We start from the raw sequence: 18,047 nt of genomic DNA, 5'->3' as shown, positions 1-18,047 counted from the left end.
GTTGGTAACAATTAAGAAAAGTTTAGTGCTAAATATTGCCAAAAAAATTCTATAAATTTGTGGCCTAATTCCTATAAATTGGATTGAGTAAAAATATTTTTAAGTGCCATTTTCAAGTTGTTTCATCAATATCAACATTATTATGAAATTCAATGGCAAGATCTCCATTCAAAAAATAAACAATTAGGAAGCAGCTCTGATCAAAATTTAAACCATCAATCAATTTTAAAATCACCTTAATCACATCACTCTCTCAATAACTATTACTATTTTTATCCTCCTAAACATTAGCTTAATAAATTAATTTTTGGCATCCCAAGAAAAAATAATGAAATGATATAAATAAAAAAATAAATTACAATTCTACGCTCCATCCACACCTCTCTCTTATTAATGTATCATTGTCACTTTATTGCCAAAAAAAGATTCAAAATTCGTAAGTCCAAATATAAAGAAAGCCTTTAGAGAAGATTGTGTGCAGACGTTAAGTGTACTGAGCTAAGATCATGGAAGATCAGTGAAGAAAAAGATACAGGAAACTGAAAGATCTTCTCTTAACCCAACTGGGAAAGGAGAAAGCTCAGACTTCTATTTTTTCTTCTCTTTCCGTAGTCAAAGAGTTGAAAAACGGTTGAAAATGGAAAAACAAGAATTTGGTTGGTCAATTTGCTTTATAATTGTCAGGTTAAAAAAGTTGAACCAAAATAGCAAGAGGGTTAAAGTTATTTTCTTTTGCTTTTGTAGTTTGAGTGGTTGGAAAGAGAGAGGAAGTTCGGTTTTTTTTATTTGATTGAAAGGAGGGAAGTGGAAGGCTTTTTTGGTTGAATTTGAGAAGGTGCGTTCGAATCTTCTTACTGTGGTTGTTTGTTGTGAATATTGTGATTTATCACAACTTTTTTTTTGTTTTACTTGCACTTTAACTTTAAATTTTGTATGCTGCTTTGCTCTAATATTGTTTTTGATACTTTTCGTGAGTTTGAACCTTATTTTTTAGTAATCTTATGGCATTTCTGTATCTTCTTCATTTCTGTGAACTTTTGTCTTGAATGCAGAGTTCTTCACGAGTTGTGTCAGATTTCTTTTCAAATAACACTTCAGAACCCCCAAATGTTATCCTTTTTATTTTTTTTATTTTAAGGTTTTGATTCCTTTTTTAGATATATTTTGCTCCATACTGTTCTCATCAGTTCTCTCTGCAAACTGTAAAGATTCTAAGATCTTTCAGTCTATAAACCCACTGTATCTTTGATTCAGTTTTGAAACACATTTTTTTTTTCGTTTCTCTCACTACCCCTTTTTTAATTTTATTTCCAATGAACTCCACTTGTCTCATTGTATCAGTTCACATTTTGTTTATTCCCTTAGTGTGTCACTTCAAACTCTACATAAAGAGAGGGAATAATGTTTCTTAACATATTTTAACGTTTTGTTTGTGTTCGTTTCTCTTGTAATCAAATTCATCTTCTTCAGTGGCAACAAATATGGGCAAAGCTACAAGGTGGCTAAGGGCTTGCTGGGTATGAAAAAGGAGAAAGAAAAGACCATTTAGAGAACCATTTTCAGATTCAAATTCAGTTCAGTGACAACAGGAAGGAGAAGAAAAGGTTCAGTTTTGGCAAGTCATTGAAAGACACAAGTGTGAATTCTCAGATTTCAGGCAACATTGCAGCTAATATTCCAGCAAGAGACCCGGACTGGTCAGGTCATACATTGCAGACCAGAAAGTGACCAGAACAAGCATGCAATTGCTGTGGCTGCAGCCACCGCGGCCGCCGCAGATGCAGCGGTGGCTGCGGCTCAGGCCGCCGTAGCGGGTGTGAGGCTGACTAGTAATGGTAACAGGCTCTTTCGGGGGAGGGAAAGAGAAGTGGGCTGCTGTGAAAATTCAGACTCGTGTTTAGGGGCTATTTGGAGTGTGGGACTTTGTTTTGATCATTTACTCGCCACTTGTTGCTTTAATTTGATTTCACAAATAGATTTTATAGTGGGTGTTTTATTTTATATTTCAATGTTCTGTTCACTAAGGCATGTTTGTGTTACTGCCAAATAGTTATGGTAATTTTGTACTTGCTTAATTTTTACTTATGTTGGTGCCATTGAAATATGGTCCCTAAGATTCAAATGGTATGGAACAGTATAAATGCTCTTGTACTTTCTATCTAGTGCTTTTTAACTTTTTCTTTTCTTGGAACTGTAAGAGTGTTGATTGTGTTTGTGGTGGTGCTTTCTTAATGCTACTTTATGTCTGTTCTCTAAAGCTGGTTATGGATTTATGTTTGTTGGTGAAACAGTACATATGCTTTCTGGAGTCAAGTGATAGTGGCTACTTTGACTTAGCAGTTAGCCCAGTTTTTCTACTTTTGTATTCTGGTCCCTACCCTGAATTTGAAATTTTGAAATTTGAAGTCTTGTTTTCTGAATGGGTTTCTTTTGTTGCTGCTTACTTTTGTGAATCATTTTGTCATGATTGGTGATTTACAATGCATTAAGGCTTACACCCTTTGCTGATTTGCTTTTAAATGAATAGTCTGCATTCTGTGTATTTGAACTTCAGTTTGGTTAATTTCAGGCCCGGAAAGCCCTTAGAGCGTTGAAGGGATTGGGTGAAGATACAGGCTCTTGTTCGAGGGTTCTTGTCCGAAAACGGGCAACTGCAACACTTCACAGCATGCAAGCCTTAATCAGAGCTCAAACTGCAGCAGGTCTCAGCGTGCTCGCCGCTCTTTCCATAAAGAGAATCGATTTCAACCAGAGTTTCGACCACGAAAATCCATCGTAAGGATACTCTCCATAGTCTTCTATTTAGAGATCGATTTGACTGGAACATTTGAGTCCATTTGAGGTTATGAATGTTTCCAGGAGAGGTTTGATGAAGCAAGAAGTGAAATGCATAGTAAAAGAATATCTGTATGTCTTGAGAGTAATTAATGGATTTGATGAAAGTCCTAAAATAGCGAAATCGACACATTCAAGCCAAGATCAAGGTCTGTCGCTACAATGCTGCATTTCCGAGTGTGGTGATGAGCTATATTACCAAGCAATGTCATCACCTCTCCATGTCCAGTTCCAGCCCGAATCTCAATCCCCAATTACCAAAACATCCAGATTTGAATGGTGCTTCACCGGCGACGAATGCAGGTTCTCTACCACCGCGCACCAACACCCCTCGTTTGCAAATTCTGTTCGATCTAGTGCTCCTCTAACTCCTCCAAGAGCATATGCGGTGATATGTACACCAGGGGTTATTCAACTTCCCAAATTATATGGCAAACAACAATCGTTCATGCAAAACTGAGGTCCTACAGTGCCCCAAGGCAAAGACCGAACCGGGGGTGAAGAAGAGCCTTTCGCTGAATGAAATTATGGCTTCAGAAACAGCATAAGCAGTGTGAAAATGCAGAGGCCCTCCTGTATCAGTTCAGAAGTTTGAACAAGGATAGAGAAGTTTGATGATAAATTTGGCTAAGGTAATTTTCTAGCTTTTATGTTAACCGCAAGCAAAACAGGATAGAACAAAAAAGTGCTTGTGTAAATTCTTTCAATATTTCTTACTGAATCTTTGCCTATCAATGAAATGAGAGAGCTTCAGTTTATGTTGCAAATGTAATTGGTTTGTTCTCACTTCACAATTTACAAACCTAGTGCTTCTTTATTTATCCTTTTTCTTTGGTAATTTTATGTTTAAAAATGTGTTTTTTTTTTTTTTTTTTTATTTATTTTATACTTCTTGGGTTTATATTATAGCAAAGGTCCTTAAATTTAAATGTACATTAAAATTAAAATTATAATTTTTTTATTTTAAATTATTCTGTCTTGACAATTTTGGGTGGAGATTAGCATACCGAGGATGCTTAGATGAGCAATCCCTTCCACTTAAAACTGTGATGCTTAGATGGAGAATCGAAACTAGACTTACGCTATTTACACAATCTCTAATTCGCCCTAACTATACCCCAATGGATTTCTGTAAAATCTTTTATTTGATAAACTATACTCAAAGAAATTGTACCAAATTGACCCTAAATCTTAACTTGATATTAAAATGTTTCAATATTAGTTAATTTTAATAAGAATATCATCAAACTTTAGAGTCAAACAACTTTTTCCCACCCAAGGATTGCCTTAATGACACTTTCCACCCAAAAAGTTTCAAAATATACTTTCACACAAGTTTAGATTCTGTTAATATCCAAAATACTCATTCTCAACCAGCTGTTCAACGAATACCAGGAGCCATGAAGAGAGGTTTTGTAGATGAGGAGCGGTGATCAATGGTGATGACTGATGAATATCGCTGTTCTGGATAATTAGAAAAGAAAAAACCTTAGCTTTGGTGGCACAATCGGCAGAAATCAAGTGCCAGAATGAGGGTTTTTGTAGAGAGTAGACCAGAAGTTCAAATGGTGGACATAGAGAAATTTTCGCTGTGCAAGAATCGATTAGAATTGCTTTTGGTAGTCATTGAATATTACTTGAGTGAAAAAATTTATTTTGAAACTTTTTGGGGGTAAAGTGTTCATTAAGGCAAACCTGTGGTGGGAAAAGTTGTTTATCTCCAATTATTAAGAAGAAAATACTTGAATATCTATTTATTTGTGGAAGGAATTAACTTTGCGGCCTAAATGACGATATCGAGGGATATATGTTAAATGAGTAGATAATATTTGGTTGTTTTGTAAAAACATTCCTGGAAAAAACGGGTCGAACATATGCCAATTGGGGGTAATTGCAGAAATATAAATGGGGAAGGCTGTCATTAAAACAGTCTATTGGTAATCCAATTTTTGGTCCAATTGCCCAAAAACATGGCAAGAACAAAAAAATATCTTTGCTTGTTAATAATTACAAACAATAATTGCACAAAAGACGATGTGTCCAATTTTTAATTTTTTGACGAATTGTATGTTTTTATATTTAAATGCCAGAATATGTTTTATCTCACGTATTTGATATTGGGACAAATGATCCTTGGATTTCAATAAAACTATTGTTGCTTAAGCATTTTTTGGAGATGTGTATTACTTGCATTTAGTTGAACGATATGAATGTTGAAGAAGAAGTAGGTGCCTGAGCTTTGGCCAACTGTATATTGTGTAAAGAATATGAAATACACCATTGTTGAGGTAACTGCATTAAAAACTCCATTGAAGATCTTGTTAATGAATTTATGGAAAATCTTAATGTGCGGTATCACTATATACAATTCTATGTCTGCATTATGCTGGACAAGGAAATTGTGACAAGTTTTCCATTTCCATCTTTTATTCAATAACACTTTGCATGAGAAAATTTAAATGACAGCTATAATGAATTTCCAAAAAAAAAAAGGTATTTCAGACGATTGTTATTACTGTCAACCAACACATTAATTATTAATACATCTCAATTGAACCAAGCACACTAATAATTTAAACCAATAATAACGTAACTTATTTTTCATAATCTTATTACTAAAATAAAAAACATATATTAAACCATGTTACATGAAAACTGACCAGTATGACCGTAGATGAGTCATCTTTGTGTATCCTTAAAACTGGTATTTTCAATCAAAGGATTTAGCAGGGTTGGACCTCGGATAGTGCCATCCGGTCCAATCGACTCAATCCCAAATTCGGCTCGTTGAGGGAGAAAACACCACATTAGACTTGACGACGTCTCCACGACAAAACCCAGCCATTTTCAGTGGCCCGTCTAGCCTGTCACGCTATAGTTCAGCGACCGTCAGACTTCCTCTTGATTCCGGCAAGTTCTCGACGCGATGGAAACTCCTAACACCACCATCAGATTCTCGGCACCCTATCATCAAAAGCCCTGATTCTAACTTGATTGCGTCGATTGTCGCTGCCCCACCAGTCATCAGTCTTCACACGGACAGGGGGGTTTTGGACATATTTCAACTTAAGGGGTATTATAAGGGTATTTTTGATGAATTTTAACATTTGGGACTAAAAATTTTCAGATAATTCAACGACAGATCCACATCGAATCAACTGAAATCAGACCCTTGACGGGTCATCAGTCTGGTTTTCAACATTGTTACAAAGTACAAAATTGGATTTGAATGTCCTTAAAAATAAATAAAATAAAAAAGGTAATCTTTTATTTCTAATCTACAATCATTAGGTGTTTGGTGTGTGTTATCATAATTAGGGTTTAATTAAGTTTAACCTAACCCCATCTTGATATTGATATGTCATCATCCTATATTGATTGCCCTCACATGCTTCTTTAGTAAAAAGCATAATCAAAAGGGGTATTTGGGTATTGAAGTTCTTGACTGAACTCATTAACACCTGTGCATGCAACAGATCATCCAGCGGTTCGTGCAGTGTGATGATAACTGATCGGATCTCAGTTTTGTCCTCAGACATTTTGTCATGATTCCATTTTGCCCACGTTTTGTTCTAATTGCATAAAGTATTTATCCTCTTTTTAAGACATGTTTTATTAGCCCACCCCACCCACCCCCATCTCAAATTATTGCAAAAGTTCACATTTTTTATATATATATAAGATTATGTTGATAATAATATTATATAAACTATTATTAATCCATCTAATATTGTATACATTATCATAAATTAGGTGTAATTTTTAGATGTTTTTAATGTCTCTTTGTCAGTTCTGTTGTAGTACACAATTATATGGATTCGTAGGGTTAGACGATTTGGTTGAAAAAGAATAGTATTTATTTCTCAGGATTTTATGGAAAAAATTGTCTCATTTCCTATCATTCCTTAGAAAGATATTCAATCTCATAGGAATAAAGTGAAAAATATTTATGTTCGTCGGTCCTTTAATGAAAATTAGAGACTCGCTATCTTTTACTCGTACTAATGAGAATTTGACTCTTTTTTTTTTTTTTTTTAAATAATGAGGAATAAAATGAAATATCAATTGAGGATTATGATATAACCCTAATGTGACCACAAGTTTTTTTCCCATAAAAGAAATATCAACCTTATATAATCATATGACCCATTTTTAAATTCATTAAAAGAATAATTAAACTGAAATTTGCAATACAATAGGTACCCAAATAACAAACACAAATGAAAAAAACAATTCTCAATTGTTTAAAAACTTTGAATAGAGGGAAGAGACATTGATAATCACTAAGAGGTTCAAAAGAATTAATTGTTTTTTGGAAGCACATTTACCAAGAGTATTTAGGCTTAATGTGTTTGGTTAAACGGCTATGATTATGTCATCCAAACAATTAAAAACAAATCTAGCCTAATTAATTAATTTAATTAAATACTAATCTAGGATTAGGGCTACTGCCTTGTAATTCGGACCTTTTAAAAAATGGATTTTAGATAGAGTAAACGACCTTTGCCCGGTCAAGGTTTACCTTAAATGACACATTCTCGTCCAAAAAATTTTAAAATATTATTTTCTCACCCAAAGTTTATATGTTATTAATATCTAAAATACATTTCACTTTCTCAGTCGACGTTCAGTGAGTTACTAGGAGTCAGAGTAGGAGGAGTTTTGCAAGTAGAGGCCGATAGATCAAATGATAATCGACTGAATATTCGTCCTTAAAATTAGCTAAGAACAGGAAACCTTAACTTTACCGTGATCGACAATCGGTGATAAATCAAGTGTTGCGGTAAGATGTGTTTTATAAAGAGGAGACCAGAGGTTCAAATGACGATGACAAAGAGAATTTTTGCCATCAAAATCAGCTTTAGATAATAATAGAATGTAAACTTTGAGTGGGAAACTGATATTCTAAAACTTTTTGGGTGGTAAAATGTCATTAAGACAAACCTTGGGTGGGAAAATGTCGTTTACTCTTTTAGATAATAGAATTTGAAGATTTTGATTGAGTCAAAATTGCATTAATTACTATGCGAATTTCTATTAGTAATTGTGTAATTTGATTGGAAGTTTCAAATAAAAACAAAGTGATGATAACATCTTTCTTTGACTATCTTGAAATATGGCTTATTGGACATTGTTGAAACTCAAGAAGAAACAACGATGTAGTGTGGTTGGGCTTAATTAACTACCCTATCCATGTGCTTAGCACTAATTAAACCCTAATTAATATTTTGATAAGTTCTTAATTACTATACAAGTTTTTGATTGTAGTGCTATTTAAACGATAGCTCTAATTTCCAATAAGAATAAGAGAGAATGAGGATGATTGGAAGTATGGGAGAGATTTGTCGATATAGTTCATTTATTCTAAACCCGTATTGTCTTTTGTGATTGGGCTAAAATGGGCTTTTTCAGGGCCTAGCATGACCTACAAGCAAGGAATTTTTTTTTTTTATTGTAAATAAAGTTGTAATATTAATAAAAATATATAACTTAAAAATATAATTAAGTAAAAACTGTAGGTATGAATAAGCAACTGGCCTATTAGCTCAGTGGGTTAGAGCGTCGTGCTAATAACGCGAAGGTCGCAGGTTCGAAACCTGCATGGGCCAAATTTTTAAATTTTTATTTTTATGGGCTGGGTCAAATTTCATGGGCCGGAGAAACTGAACTGACCGTTGGGCAACGGTCGAAAACACAAATTTAAAAAATTCAAACACAATTTAATAATTTGGAAGTCACCAACGGTCATCTGCTAACCAATCTCTCTGGCTCTCGCTATTCTGCAACTTTCTCCCTCCAAATTTTCTTGCGTCTTTCCTCGCTAAATATTTTCACTCTTTTTTCTTACTAAATTCTGTTTCTCCCTTCAAATTAATCTGCTTCTTCAGATCTTAGGGATTTGATAACTGCCACTGAAGTTACAAAAAAAGTCAAACAAATGGAGGGTTCCAATGGCAAGAGTGTCTCCTCAAAAGCCTTTGTCAATATCAAAACATCTTCAACTAGTAAGTTTGCTTCTCTTTTCCTTCTTGATCTGTTTGTTTGTTGAGAAAATAGTCTGAAAATCAGAGGAATTGAATTAATTGTAAGAACTTTTTGCATTTTTTATTCAAGAAATTTTGTTTCTAATGTATAGGTACAGATGAGAATGATGAAAGTATAAGTTTGCAAAACTCAAAGAAATCAACAACAGCAAAGCATTTTATGTCACCGACTATATCAACAGCTTCAAAAGCCGTTGCTCCAAGAAAGAAAATTTTAGCTGAAAGGAATGAAAATTGTGATACCCATATCCCAAATCCTTTAAGTTTCAGCCTTTGTGATGATTCTTTGTCACTTAGTGATGATTCATCTTTGAAATCTTATGACCCTTCAAAAAATTGTACCTCACCAAGGCCTAAGTTTCTTAGGTATAAGCCTAATAGAAGAAGAGAGATAGTCTTAAGGCATGAAAATAAGGTCAAAGAAATGAAAGAGGATGCTTATTTAGTCTGTGCTTCTCTAGATGTTTTGGTGAAGGATGAAGTTGAAGTTGAAGAAGTAGAAGATGATGATTATGAAGTGGAGTAGGAGGAGGAGGAGGAGGAGGAGAAAGAGGGATTTTTGAGAAGGTTTTTGAAGTTTGTTTTTGTATTTTTTGTTTTGGTGTTATTTACTTTGTATATTTCTTCAATGAACTCTCCAACATCTTCTCATGCTTTTCAAGCTATTGAGGGTCTTAAAGATAAGTGGTATCCTAAGATTCATGATGGTGTATACGAGGCTATGAGGAGTCTTAGGGGTGAAGATAATATCTTGAGAACAATGGAGTTTAAGGATTTTGCGAAGATATTTATGGGTGGTAGTGAGTTTGTGGGAGATAATATGGGTTTAATGAAGTTAAACCAGACTTTTATTAATGAGGGATTTAAAGAAGAAGAGATGGTTGAAGATGTTAACTTTGAAGAAGTGAGTGATAATTTGGGTGAAGTGGTGGAGCTACAGGGTGGAGAGAGTAAAGATTTTGGTGAACTGATAGAACTACAAGCTGGAGGAAGTGAAAACTTAGAGGGTTTTGATCAGATTGTTGAAGATGTTAACTTTGAGAAAGTTGATGAAGTGATTGATAATTTGGGTGAAGTGGAGGAGCTACAGGGTGGACGGAGTAAAGATTTTGGTGAAATGGAAGAGCTACAAGCTAGTGAAAGTGAAATAGTAGAGGGTTTTGATCAGATACTTGAGAATGCTGAGTTGAAAGGGACAGAAGAAAAGGTAGAGAAGCTTGAATCTTTTGAAGATAATCAAGAAAGTGAGGTTGTAATGGAACCGGTTCAAGAAGTTAACAATGTGGTGGCCGGGGGCTCGAAAATGGTTGAAAGTGAACGCATCACTGACATTGAAACTCTCAATTCTGAAGCAGAGAGTAGTTCGAAGGAGGGGCTTATGGAGCAAATTGAAATGATCAGTTTCATGGCTGTGGTGGGTGTTGCTCTACTTTTCGTGGTTAAGGTATCTTTGTTAATGGCTTTTAACCTTACGAAGAGAAATATTAGAAAGGAAACTCCTCCAATCATTAGGCCTTGCAGTAATGAATCTGGGGTAATGGAGAAATGCAACCCAGAAATTCCTAAAGAGAGAGAGGAGCATGCCAAATGTGTCGATTCTTTTTCGAGTGCTATCCCCTTGGTTAATTCCATAGTGGCAGATTCTAAAGATACGAACCAAAGCCGAGGGCCATCGATTGAATTGCTAGCTGAATTTGAGGTGGGGGAGATAAGTTTCTCTCTTAGAAGTTGTGGTATGAAAAAAAGTAGGATTGAAGAAAGTGAAGTGAGCAGCCATTCTGTTCCCTTGGACAAGGAGTTTGGTAATTGCAGCAAGGCTCACTCAGTTTCTAGTCATGAAAATTTCTCTGAGTTCTCTGCCATGAACTCCTTTTCCTATGCATACATTACCCCTGAGAAGAAAATTTCAAAGAAAGAGGTCAGGTTCTATTACAAGCTACCCTTCAATTTTTGTTACTTGTCTAGATAATTAACTAGTTTCCATTAACAGTTGTTTTGTTTTGCTTCATAGAATCATTACTTAATCCCATACTTAAAAGTTTTTTTGATTTAGTATAGTTTTATAGTTCTAGATTACTTCTGATTAGTGCTATGATTTAGTCCCTTGAAGCTTTTGTAATGGTTAAATCAATTTGGACTTTTGTTGTGTATGTTATAACAGGATGTTCGAGATGGGGAGGCAAAGAAGGTGGTTATAACTCCAGTGAGGAGATCAAGCAGACTCCGAAACCGCGCAATCACATCTCCATGAATGCTTCTCACTTGCAGCCATAAGAAACAGCACTCTCTGTTGTTTCCATATTAAAGCCTGTTTCCACTGAGAATCATTGCAGAAAATGCTGACTTACTTTGTAGGAGCTGATCAATATTGTAGCTTATCCAAACTTACGTTGCCTATCAAGATAATGATAATCAATTAATCCCCAATTCCTTTTATTTCCCCTTTTTACTATTCTCTTTTGTTTTGCTTTTTGTGCATATTTGTCATCTATCAGAAGTTGGAATGATTAGCATAAGCTAATACTGAAGTTGGATTGGTTATCAAAGCACCAATGATATTGTATATATTGAATGTTTGTGGGTGAAGTGGATTCCATGATCAAGCAGATAATGTTGAAAAGAGATGACAATGTTAAAAGTATTGAGACAAGGTGGAAGACAACATTGTTTAAGGTGTTATTTAAAGCTAAAAAGAACATGGATTTTGGGTGTGCTTTTATTAAATTCCATATGCTAGAACACAGTTTCAGGTGTTATTTAATAAAGTTGATATTGGGGAACATGGTTTTTGGAAATGCTCTCTGATTCATATTTGCTTTAAATCCTATATTATCTTGAAAAACAAGATTATTACTCATTCCCCTTTCTTTCCAAGTGCTTGATTGACTTTTTGGGTGGCTAAATATTTCTTAAATTATCCTAGGATAAATTAATGATCACATTAAAGAATTCTAAATTGAATTAATTCAATGATACTATGAACTTTTCTCTTAAAAAACAATTTTTTTCTTTTGTAACCAAGGTATTCGGGCCAATTTACGTATACTTCTATCGACTAATCTTTGGGAGAGACTAGCACAACAACCTACCGTTACGGTCCCCAACTTAAATTGCGGATGCTCAGACGGAGAATTGAACTTGAGACTATGCGTCTATCTACACTATTTCCAATTCGCCTTAACCATCCAGGCTAACCAAGGATGGGTATTTTGCCTTTTTGACTTCTATCTATTGAAGCCATTTCAAGATAATAGATAAACATTATAACACCAAGATCAAAATATCCTCCATCAAATATGCTTCAAATGATTGAAGGGAGCCCGTATATGGCATGACATATTTTATTATAGCTTGGATTTGAGAACCATATGACATAAATAGAAAATTCCTTGACCACAGAATTGGATGCCTTAAACTTTAGAGTATTAAAACATGGTAAGAATAACTATAGGTTTTTGTACATGAGTGGATTACTTATTTAATTTGGAAAGATAAGAGTGGATAATAATCAATATTCTAGCTTTAGCAAAGCCTGGATATGTTCAAAGATTTTAGAGCCATTAAATATATTTAGAATCTTTCCTTTTCCCTTTCATGATAGGATATTCTCATAAACTATCAGAAACCTTTATCAGAAAATTTGTAACACTCATAACATTAATTGCTCTCAAATATTTGTGTATATGGTGAATCAAATCATTCAACTGGGATTGGTTTGATAAGTTTACAGATCACAATAATCAAAAGTGCTTTTGTACAGGAGCTGGAGGAGGCCTACTATTAGCTAGAAAGGAGATTCTTCTACCAGGAAAAGATAAAGAAGAATAAGAACTTCTTGAAGATTTCTTTGATATGGTGGCCTTTGGATCAAGAACATATGATTTATGACTATCCAATCCACCGGCATAACTTTTACATGTCTTCATTTTCTTTCTGTAAGGACTCTCTTTCTTTGCCAAGTCTTCTATGCTCTTCACTCTGGACAGAGATGTGAAAGACTGTGACTTCCCTTGGAAAAATTTAGAAAGCCCTCTCCTGCATATACAAAACAATCACTCTTTAGCATAAATAGTTCTTTTAAAACTTTTTCAAGCGTCAAACTATGAACTAAACCTAAGCAGGTATCACCTCTTGTATAATCCCTATGGATCTAACCAGTTGAACTAATTAGTGCCTACGAAAAGGGTTTATATATATAATTCAAGAACACATAAATGAGCTAGAGAACTGTTTAGATTACTTACTTGATGGGGAGTTGAGCCATGAGGTCTGAGAATTCAAACAAAGGTCCATTATTAGAATTTGAAGAAGAGTTTGAAGAAGAAGCATCATCAACCAAGTCCGAAGAAGATGTTGATCCATGGGAATTAGTTATACTTGAATCTCCAAGGGATGAAGAAGAAGAAGAAGAAGACATGTTAGTGTAGGCATCTTCATGATCATCATCATCTCTATGCATGATCATCCAATTATGATCTTCTTGTTTTGCAATTGCATGCTTCTTCTTGTTATTATTATTATCATCATCATGCAGCCCTATGAAGCATGGAGCTTGCAGCAAATTTTGCTCACCTTTGGAAGCCATTAATGGAGCATCAAAAAATGAAATGATACCTTGAGAAGAAAGAAGGGTTTTTTGAAGATCATTAACACATATAGGACTTTTGTTGGAGTTCATTGAGTTATATATACACAAGAAAATGATATGCATAAAGTGTACATGGATTAGGTTGGTCATTTTCTAAGGAAATGCTTCCATCACACCTTAACACATGGAGTTTCCATGCTTTTTGACAGGATGTGTCACCGCCCACCACATGTAACATGGAGTCTTTGTGATATAATAAGGTAGACTATTCAATTAATTAATACATTTAACAAGCTTTAATTTCCACAATTTTTTTTGTTTTGATGACCAGAGTGTTCGGCTCAGTTTATACGTATCTTGATTAATTCTTGGAGTCCATTGAATACCCTACAAGCTTAATGTTTCAAGATAAACAACAAATATGATATGTAACCCCCAAAGTTCGAATTTAAGAAGTCAATGAAAGAAGCAAATCTCTTGACCGTCAGGCCAACCATTTGGGGTTAATTTTTACAATATTTATAACTAATATCCTTTGTCTAATACAATTAAAAATCTTTCCAAACAGTTAAAAAATTTTGTTTCCTCTGGGTTGGCATCATTTTAACATTTCAAACAATCTTAATTATACATAGATATTAATTATGTTCAACCAGTACTATATGTTCGAAATGAGAGTTTAAATTTCTTATTTCAAATAATGTATCATCTTATACAACGTAAATATATCACTAATTAGATCAAATTTACGTGTCAATAAAATATTTAAATGTCATAAAAATTCTTAAAATTCAACAAAGATAAAAGTATAAGAGCATCCTAATTGGTACATGTGGTGATGTGGGTAGAATAGAAAATTGATGCATTTAAGGAGGTCCCTTTCAAATAGAGTAATCTTTTAGCCATATTTAAATGATGGCCTTATCCTAGAGATTCGACATTATCTTCATGGTTGCTTGACCTTTGCGTTGCGTTTGTACTAAAACAAAAGGATAAGCTCTATAGCTTTGAAGTTTGAAGCCATCCATTTTGAGTCACCATCTATTACCCACACATCACCCTTCTTCTTTTTATTTTTTAATTTTAATTTTAATTTTAAATAAAATGATCATCACCTTCTTTTGTCAAAATCTTATCAAATACTTCTTCTACATTTCAACTATTGGTATAGACAGAATATTTTGTTGTCCATATAATAATACCAACCCCCTTAGATTATTATATTCATCCAATAACATTTTCTTCACGTAATATATTGAGGATGTATTCTTATGGAAAATAAAAAAGGTAAATGATATTTAAAGATGGATATAATTAATATGTAAGGATGTACGTTGATAAATTTACAAAAAAAAAAAAAAAAATGTGGGGTCAACATTGTAAATATTATAAAATATAAAACATTTGCAATTTTTTTGATTTTTTTGGAAGTTTGAGTGGGTTCAATATGAAATTAAATGGGTCAAAATTGTTTAAATACTATAAAATATAAACCCTTTTTCTATTTTAAAAATTTGAGTGGGTTCAATTGAACCTATATGCTATAGTGTGGTTACGTTCTTGTGAATATGTATGTTAATACTTTGAGCCTAGATCAAGAAGTTAATGACTGGACGCTCACCTTTGATTGATATTCACAAGAGTTGTTGTTGGTTTTTTTTTTATATTTTTTTTTTATGATCAGGGGTGTTCGGCACGGTTAACCGCTTTCTTGAAACGAACCGGTTTTTCGGTTAAGGAATTTTCCTGAACTGAAACCGAACCGGTTTGGGGGAAAAATCGGTTTTTCTATTAACCGAAAAACCAATTAACTACTTTGAAAAAACCGATGAATCGGTTTTGAACGGTTTTCCCCTTTTTATTGGATAAAACTTTTTTTTTTAATTTTTCATAAATTAAATTGCAAACATCAACAATACATATCCAAATAAAATTAATCATTCATATATATCCATTGACAACAACTAACAATACCTTAAAAATTGATATAAATAAAAGTCCGAAATTAAACAAAAATAAAAGTCCGTAATGAAACGTCCATAATAAAACAACAAAATAACTAAATAAGTCCCAATGGAAAACAACAAAAGAAATTGTGCAAATTTAGGGATTAAGATTATTATTATTATTATTTATTATATATATATATATATTTAGTAAACCGGTTCAAAAAACCAGTTTCGGTTAACCGGTTTTCATTTTTACCTGAACCGAAGACCGAACCTAAAATCCATTTTTTTAAATTCTTTAAACCGTAACCGAACTGTTTTTTTGGTTTGGTTACTGGTTTGGTTTTTGCATTTTTTTTCAACACCCCTAGTGTTCGGGTTAGCTTATGCGCACCTCAAATAATCCCCCAAGACCCTAAAACTATCGGCTGGGTGAGAGCTTCAGTGACTACCATTATTAGCACATAATGAGGGATTCGAATTCATGACCTCTTGAGTAATACACCCAAAAAATCCCTATCAAACTAGTCGGCCACTCAGAGGTAGTTTATTCACACAAGGGCTTGATTAATATATAAATATATTACATTATAAATTAGTAAAGTAAAATTAAACTAAATCTATAAGGATACGCTGATAGCTTGAGCGTGTAATATTTTGTCACTTTAGATTATTATAAGAACAGAATTTGGGTAATCTACCTGAACAAGAATCCTACGAAAAATCTCATGTATTTGTTTTGAACATTGATCAAGCATGAATTTTTCCTCCTTTTGGCCTTTGGTTCAAACATTATTTATTGCTAATTGATGACTTATATTAAAGGGTTACCCATAGTAGGAAGATTATGAAGAGTTTTTCAAAATAGAACATCAATATAAATGTCAATATCAATATCAATGAGCATTATCCTTCAACAAGAAAATGAAAATTTTCTCCATTATCAAGTTCCCTAATGGGAAACATGATGGTCAAAAGTTGATACTCCATTATCTTCAATTCCTTAATTCTTTAGATAATTATTTGTCTAATCCAAGGTTTCAAAATTTCTCAACTGAGGATAAGGATGCAAGTTGACTTGGGTTCAGCCCACCATGCCCAAAATACAAAAGCAAAGAAAAAGGTTTGGTATAAGTCTCTAAAGAGTAATCGACTTTTTCCCACCCAAGGTTTGCCTTAATACATTTTCCCACCCAAAAAGTTTTAAAATATCACTTTTTCACCCAAAGTTTATATTTTATTAATACCCAAAGCTGATTCCGATGGCGAAAATACTTTTCTTTGCCACCATTTGAACCTTTGGTTTCTTTTCTGCAAAACTTGTCTCACTCTAGCATCTGAGTTCTTATTGATTGCTAGTCACTGCAAAACTAGCATTTACTGTTTTTAGCTGATTTCTAACTGATTCTAGTGGTGAATATTCGATTTGTTACCATCATTCGATCCACTGTCTTCCATTTTACAAAACCTTTTTTACCCTGGCTCCTAGTAACTTGTTGAATGTCAGTTGAAAAAATGAAGTGTATTTTAGGTATTAACAAAAATTAAACTTTGGGTGAGAAAGTGATATTTTAAAACTTTTTTAGTGGAAAAAGTCTTTTAAGGCAAACCTTGGGTGGGAAAAGGTTGTTTACGCTTAATCTAAAATGCAGAATTCGATGGACACACTAACCACCACAAGTTCACATGATATTTAAAGACGGACCTCTTATTTATGGCCACATATTAAAACCCTTAATTTTATCATACCGAAAATTAAATAATATTCAATGAAAGAGACTTTGCTTTATGTTGAATATTGATTGGATCAAGTCAAAATATCATCTCAAATTGATTGTATCTAATTTGCCACCACGGAGAATACAATGGGCAAAAAATTGGGTTATATAATATAATAAAAAATAAATCATAAAATGTCCATAATATTTTTTTAATTCATAGTAAATAATAAATAGAGTTGATAATGAATCCAATTCAATGAAATTAGGATTAGGGTTTAACCTTAAAAACTAATAAATGGATTGGAAGCCCAAAATCTGGCCCATTATGGGCCTTCTCATATTTCCCTTTCACTGTAACCTTACTTCAACCTCACAATGGAGTAACGTTGATTTTATTCATCATTATCATGGTCAATTAAACATCGGTGCTGTTCCTTTTAATATATAGTAACCGTCAAGTAATGTCTCCTTCACTTCCCGGTAAGTTACGTCTACTTACCGTACTGTTTACTAACTTCGTTAAGCTGTCACCGCTAACTAACTTTGATTTCTGTTACCATTTATTAATGTCTCTAAGACCATCTCTGACCCATTGCACTAATTTGATGTAATTTTATATTAAATTGATGTAAATTTTGGTGTAAAATACTATTCTATCTCTAACCCACAACACCAAATATTACATCAAGAAAAATATTCCTTAACATATTCTTTTTTTCTTTTATTGTAATAATCAACAATTAATCTATTTTACTTATTATTTTTGTACATATTAATTAAATATTGAGAATGATATTTTTATTAAATAATAATTATTTTGAAAATTATACTAATTTAATAAAATTAAGTATTTATTTAATCAAATAAATATTATATTTAATATAGAAAAACATTACATATAATCTAAAAT

General features: G+C 33.3%; 3 protein-coding genes, 1 non-coding gene and 1 pseudogene across 4 annotated transcripts; 4 read left to right on the top strand and 1 right to left on the bottom strand.

The window, feature by feature from the left end:
• The first annotated feature begins 1,481 nt into the window (after positions 1 to 1,481).
• Positions 1,482 to 3,295, top strand: LOC116113709 (annotated as a pseudogene).
• Positions 3,296 to 8,370: 5,075 nt separating this feature from the next.
• Positions 8,371 to 8,444, top strand: TRNAI-AAU. The gene has a single exon. It is a non-coding gene; the product is annotated as a tRNA-Ile (tRNA).
• A 166-nt stretch (positions 8,445 to 8,610) lies between these two features.
• LOC116113708 lies at positions 8,611 to 9,405 on the top strand. Its single transcript, XM_031399872.1, has 2 exons — positions 8,611 to 8,840; positions 8,972 to 9,405. The coding sequence occupies exons 1-2, from the start codon at positions 8,774 to 8,776 to the stop codon at positions 9,403 to 9,405; spliced, it is 501 nt and encodes a 166-aa protein (XP_031255732.1). The 5' UTR covers positions 8,611 to 8,773.
• Positions 9,406 to 9,451: 46 nt separating this feature from the next.
• On the top strand, positions 9,452 to 11,315 carry LOC116113758. Its single transcript, XM_031399922.1, has 2 exons — positions 9,452 to 10,797; positions 11,041 to 11,315. Exons 1-2 carry the CDS (start codon positions 9,508 to 9,510, stop codon positions 11,128 to 11,130), a joined length of 1,380 nt encoding a protein of 459 aa, XP_031255782.1. The 5' UTR covers positions 9,452 to 9,507; the 3' UTR covers positions 11,131 to 11,315.
• A 1,238-nt stretch (positions 11,316 to 12,553) lies between these two features.
• Positions 12,554 to 13,560, bottom strand: LOC116113748 (lisH domain-containing protein C1711.05-like). The gene is made up of 2 exons (XM_031399911.1): positions 13,124 to 13,560; positions 12,554 to 12,914 (listed from the first exon to the last, which is right to left on the bottom strand). The coding sequence occupies exons 1-2, from the start codon at positions 13,555 to 13,557 to the stop codon at positions 12,620 to 12,622; spliced, it is 729 nt and encodes a 242-aa protein (XP_031255771.1). The 5' UTR covers positions 13,558 to 13,560; the 3' UTR covers positions 12,554 to 12,619.
• Positions 13,561 to 18,047: the final 4,487 nt, after the last annotated feature.

This window comes from Pistacia vera, unplaced genomic scaffold (genome assembly GCF_008641045.1).
Source record: "Pistacia vera cultivar Batoury unplaced genomic scaffold, PisVer_v2 Contig69, whole genome shotgun sequence".
NCBI lineage: Eukaryota > Viridiplantae > Streptophyta > Magnoliopsida > Sapindales > Anacardiaceae > Pistacia > Pistacia vera.
Note: the sequence above shows the minus strand (reverse complement) of the source record. Positions and strands in the feature narration are given on the sequence as shown.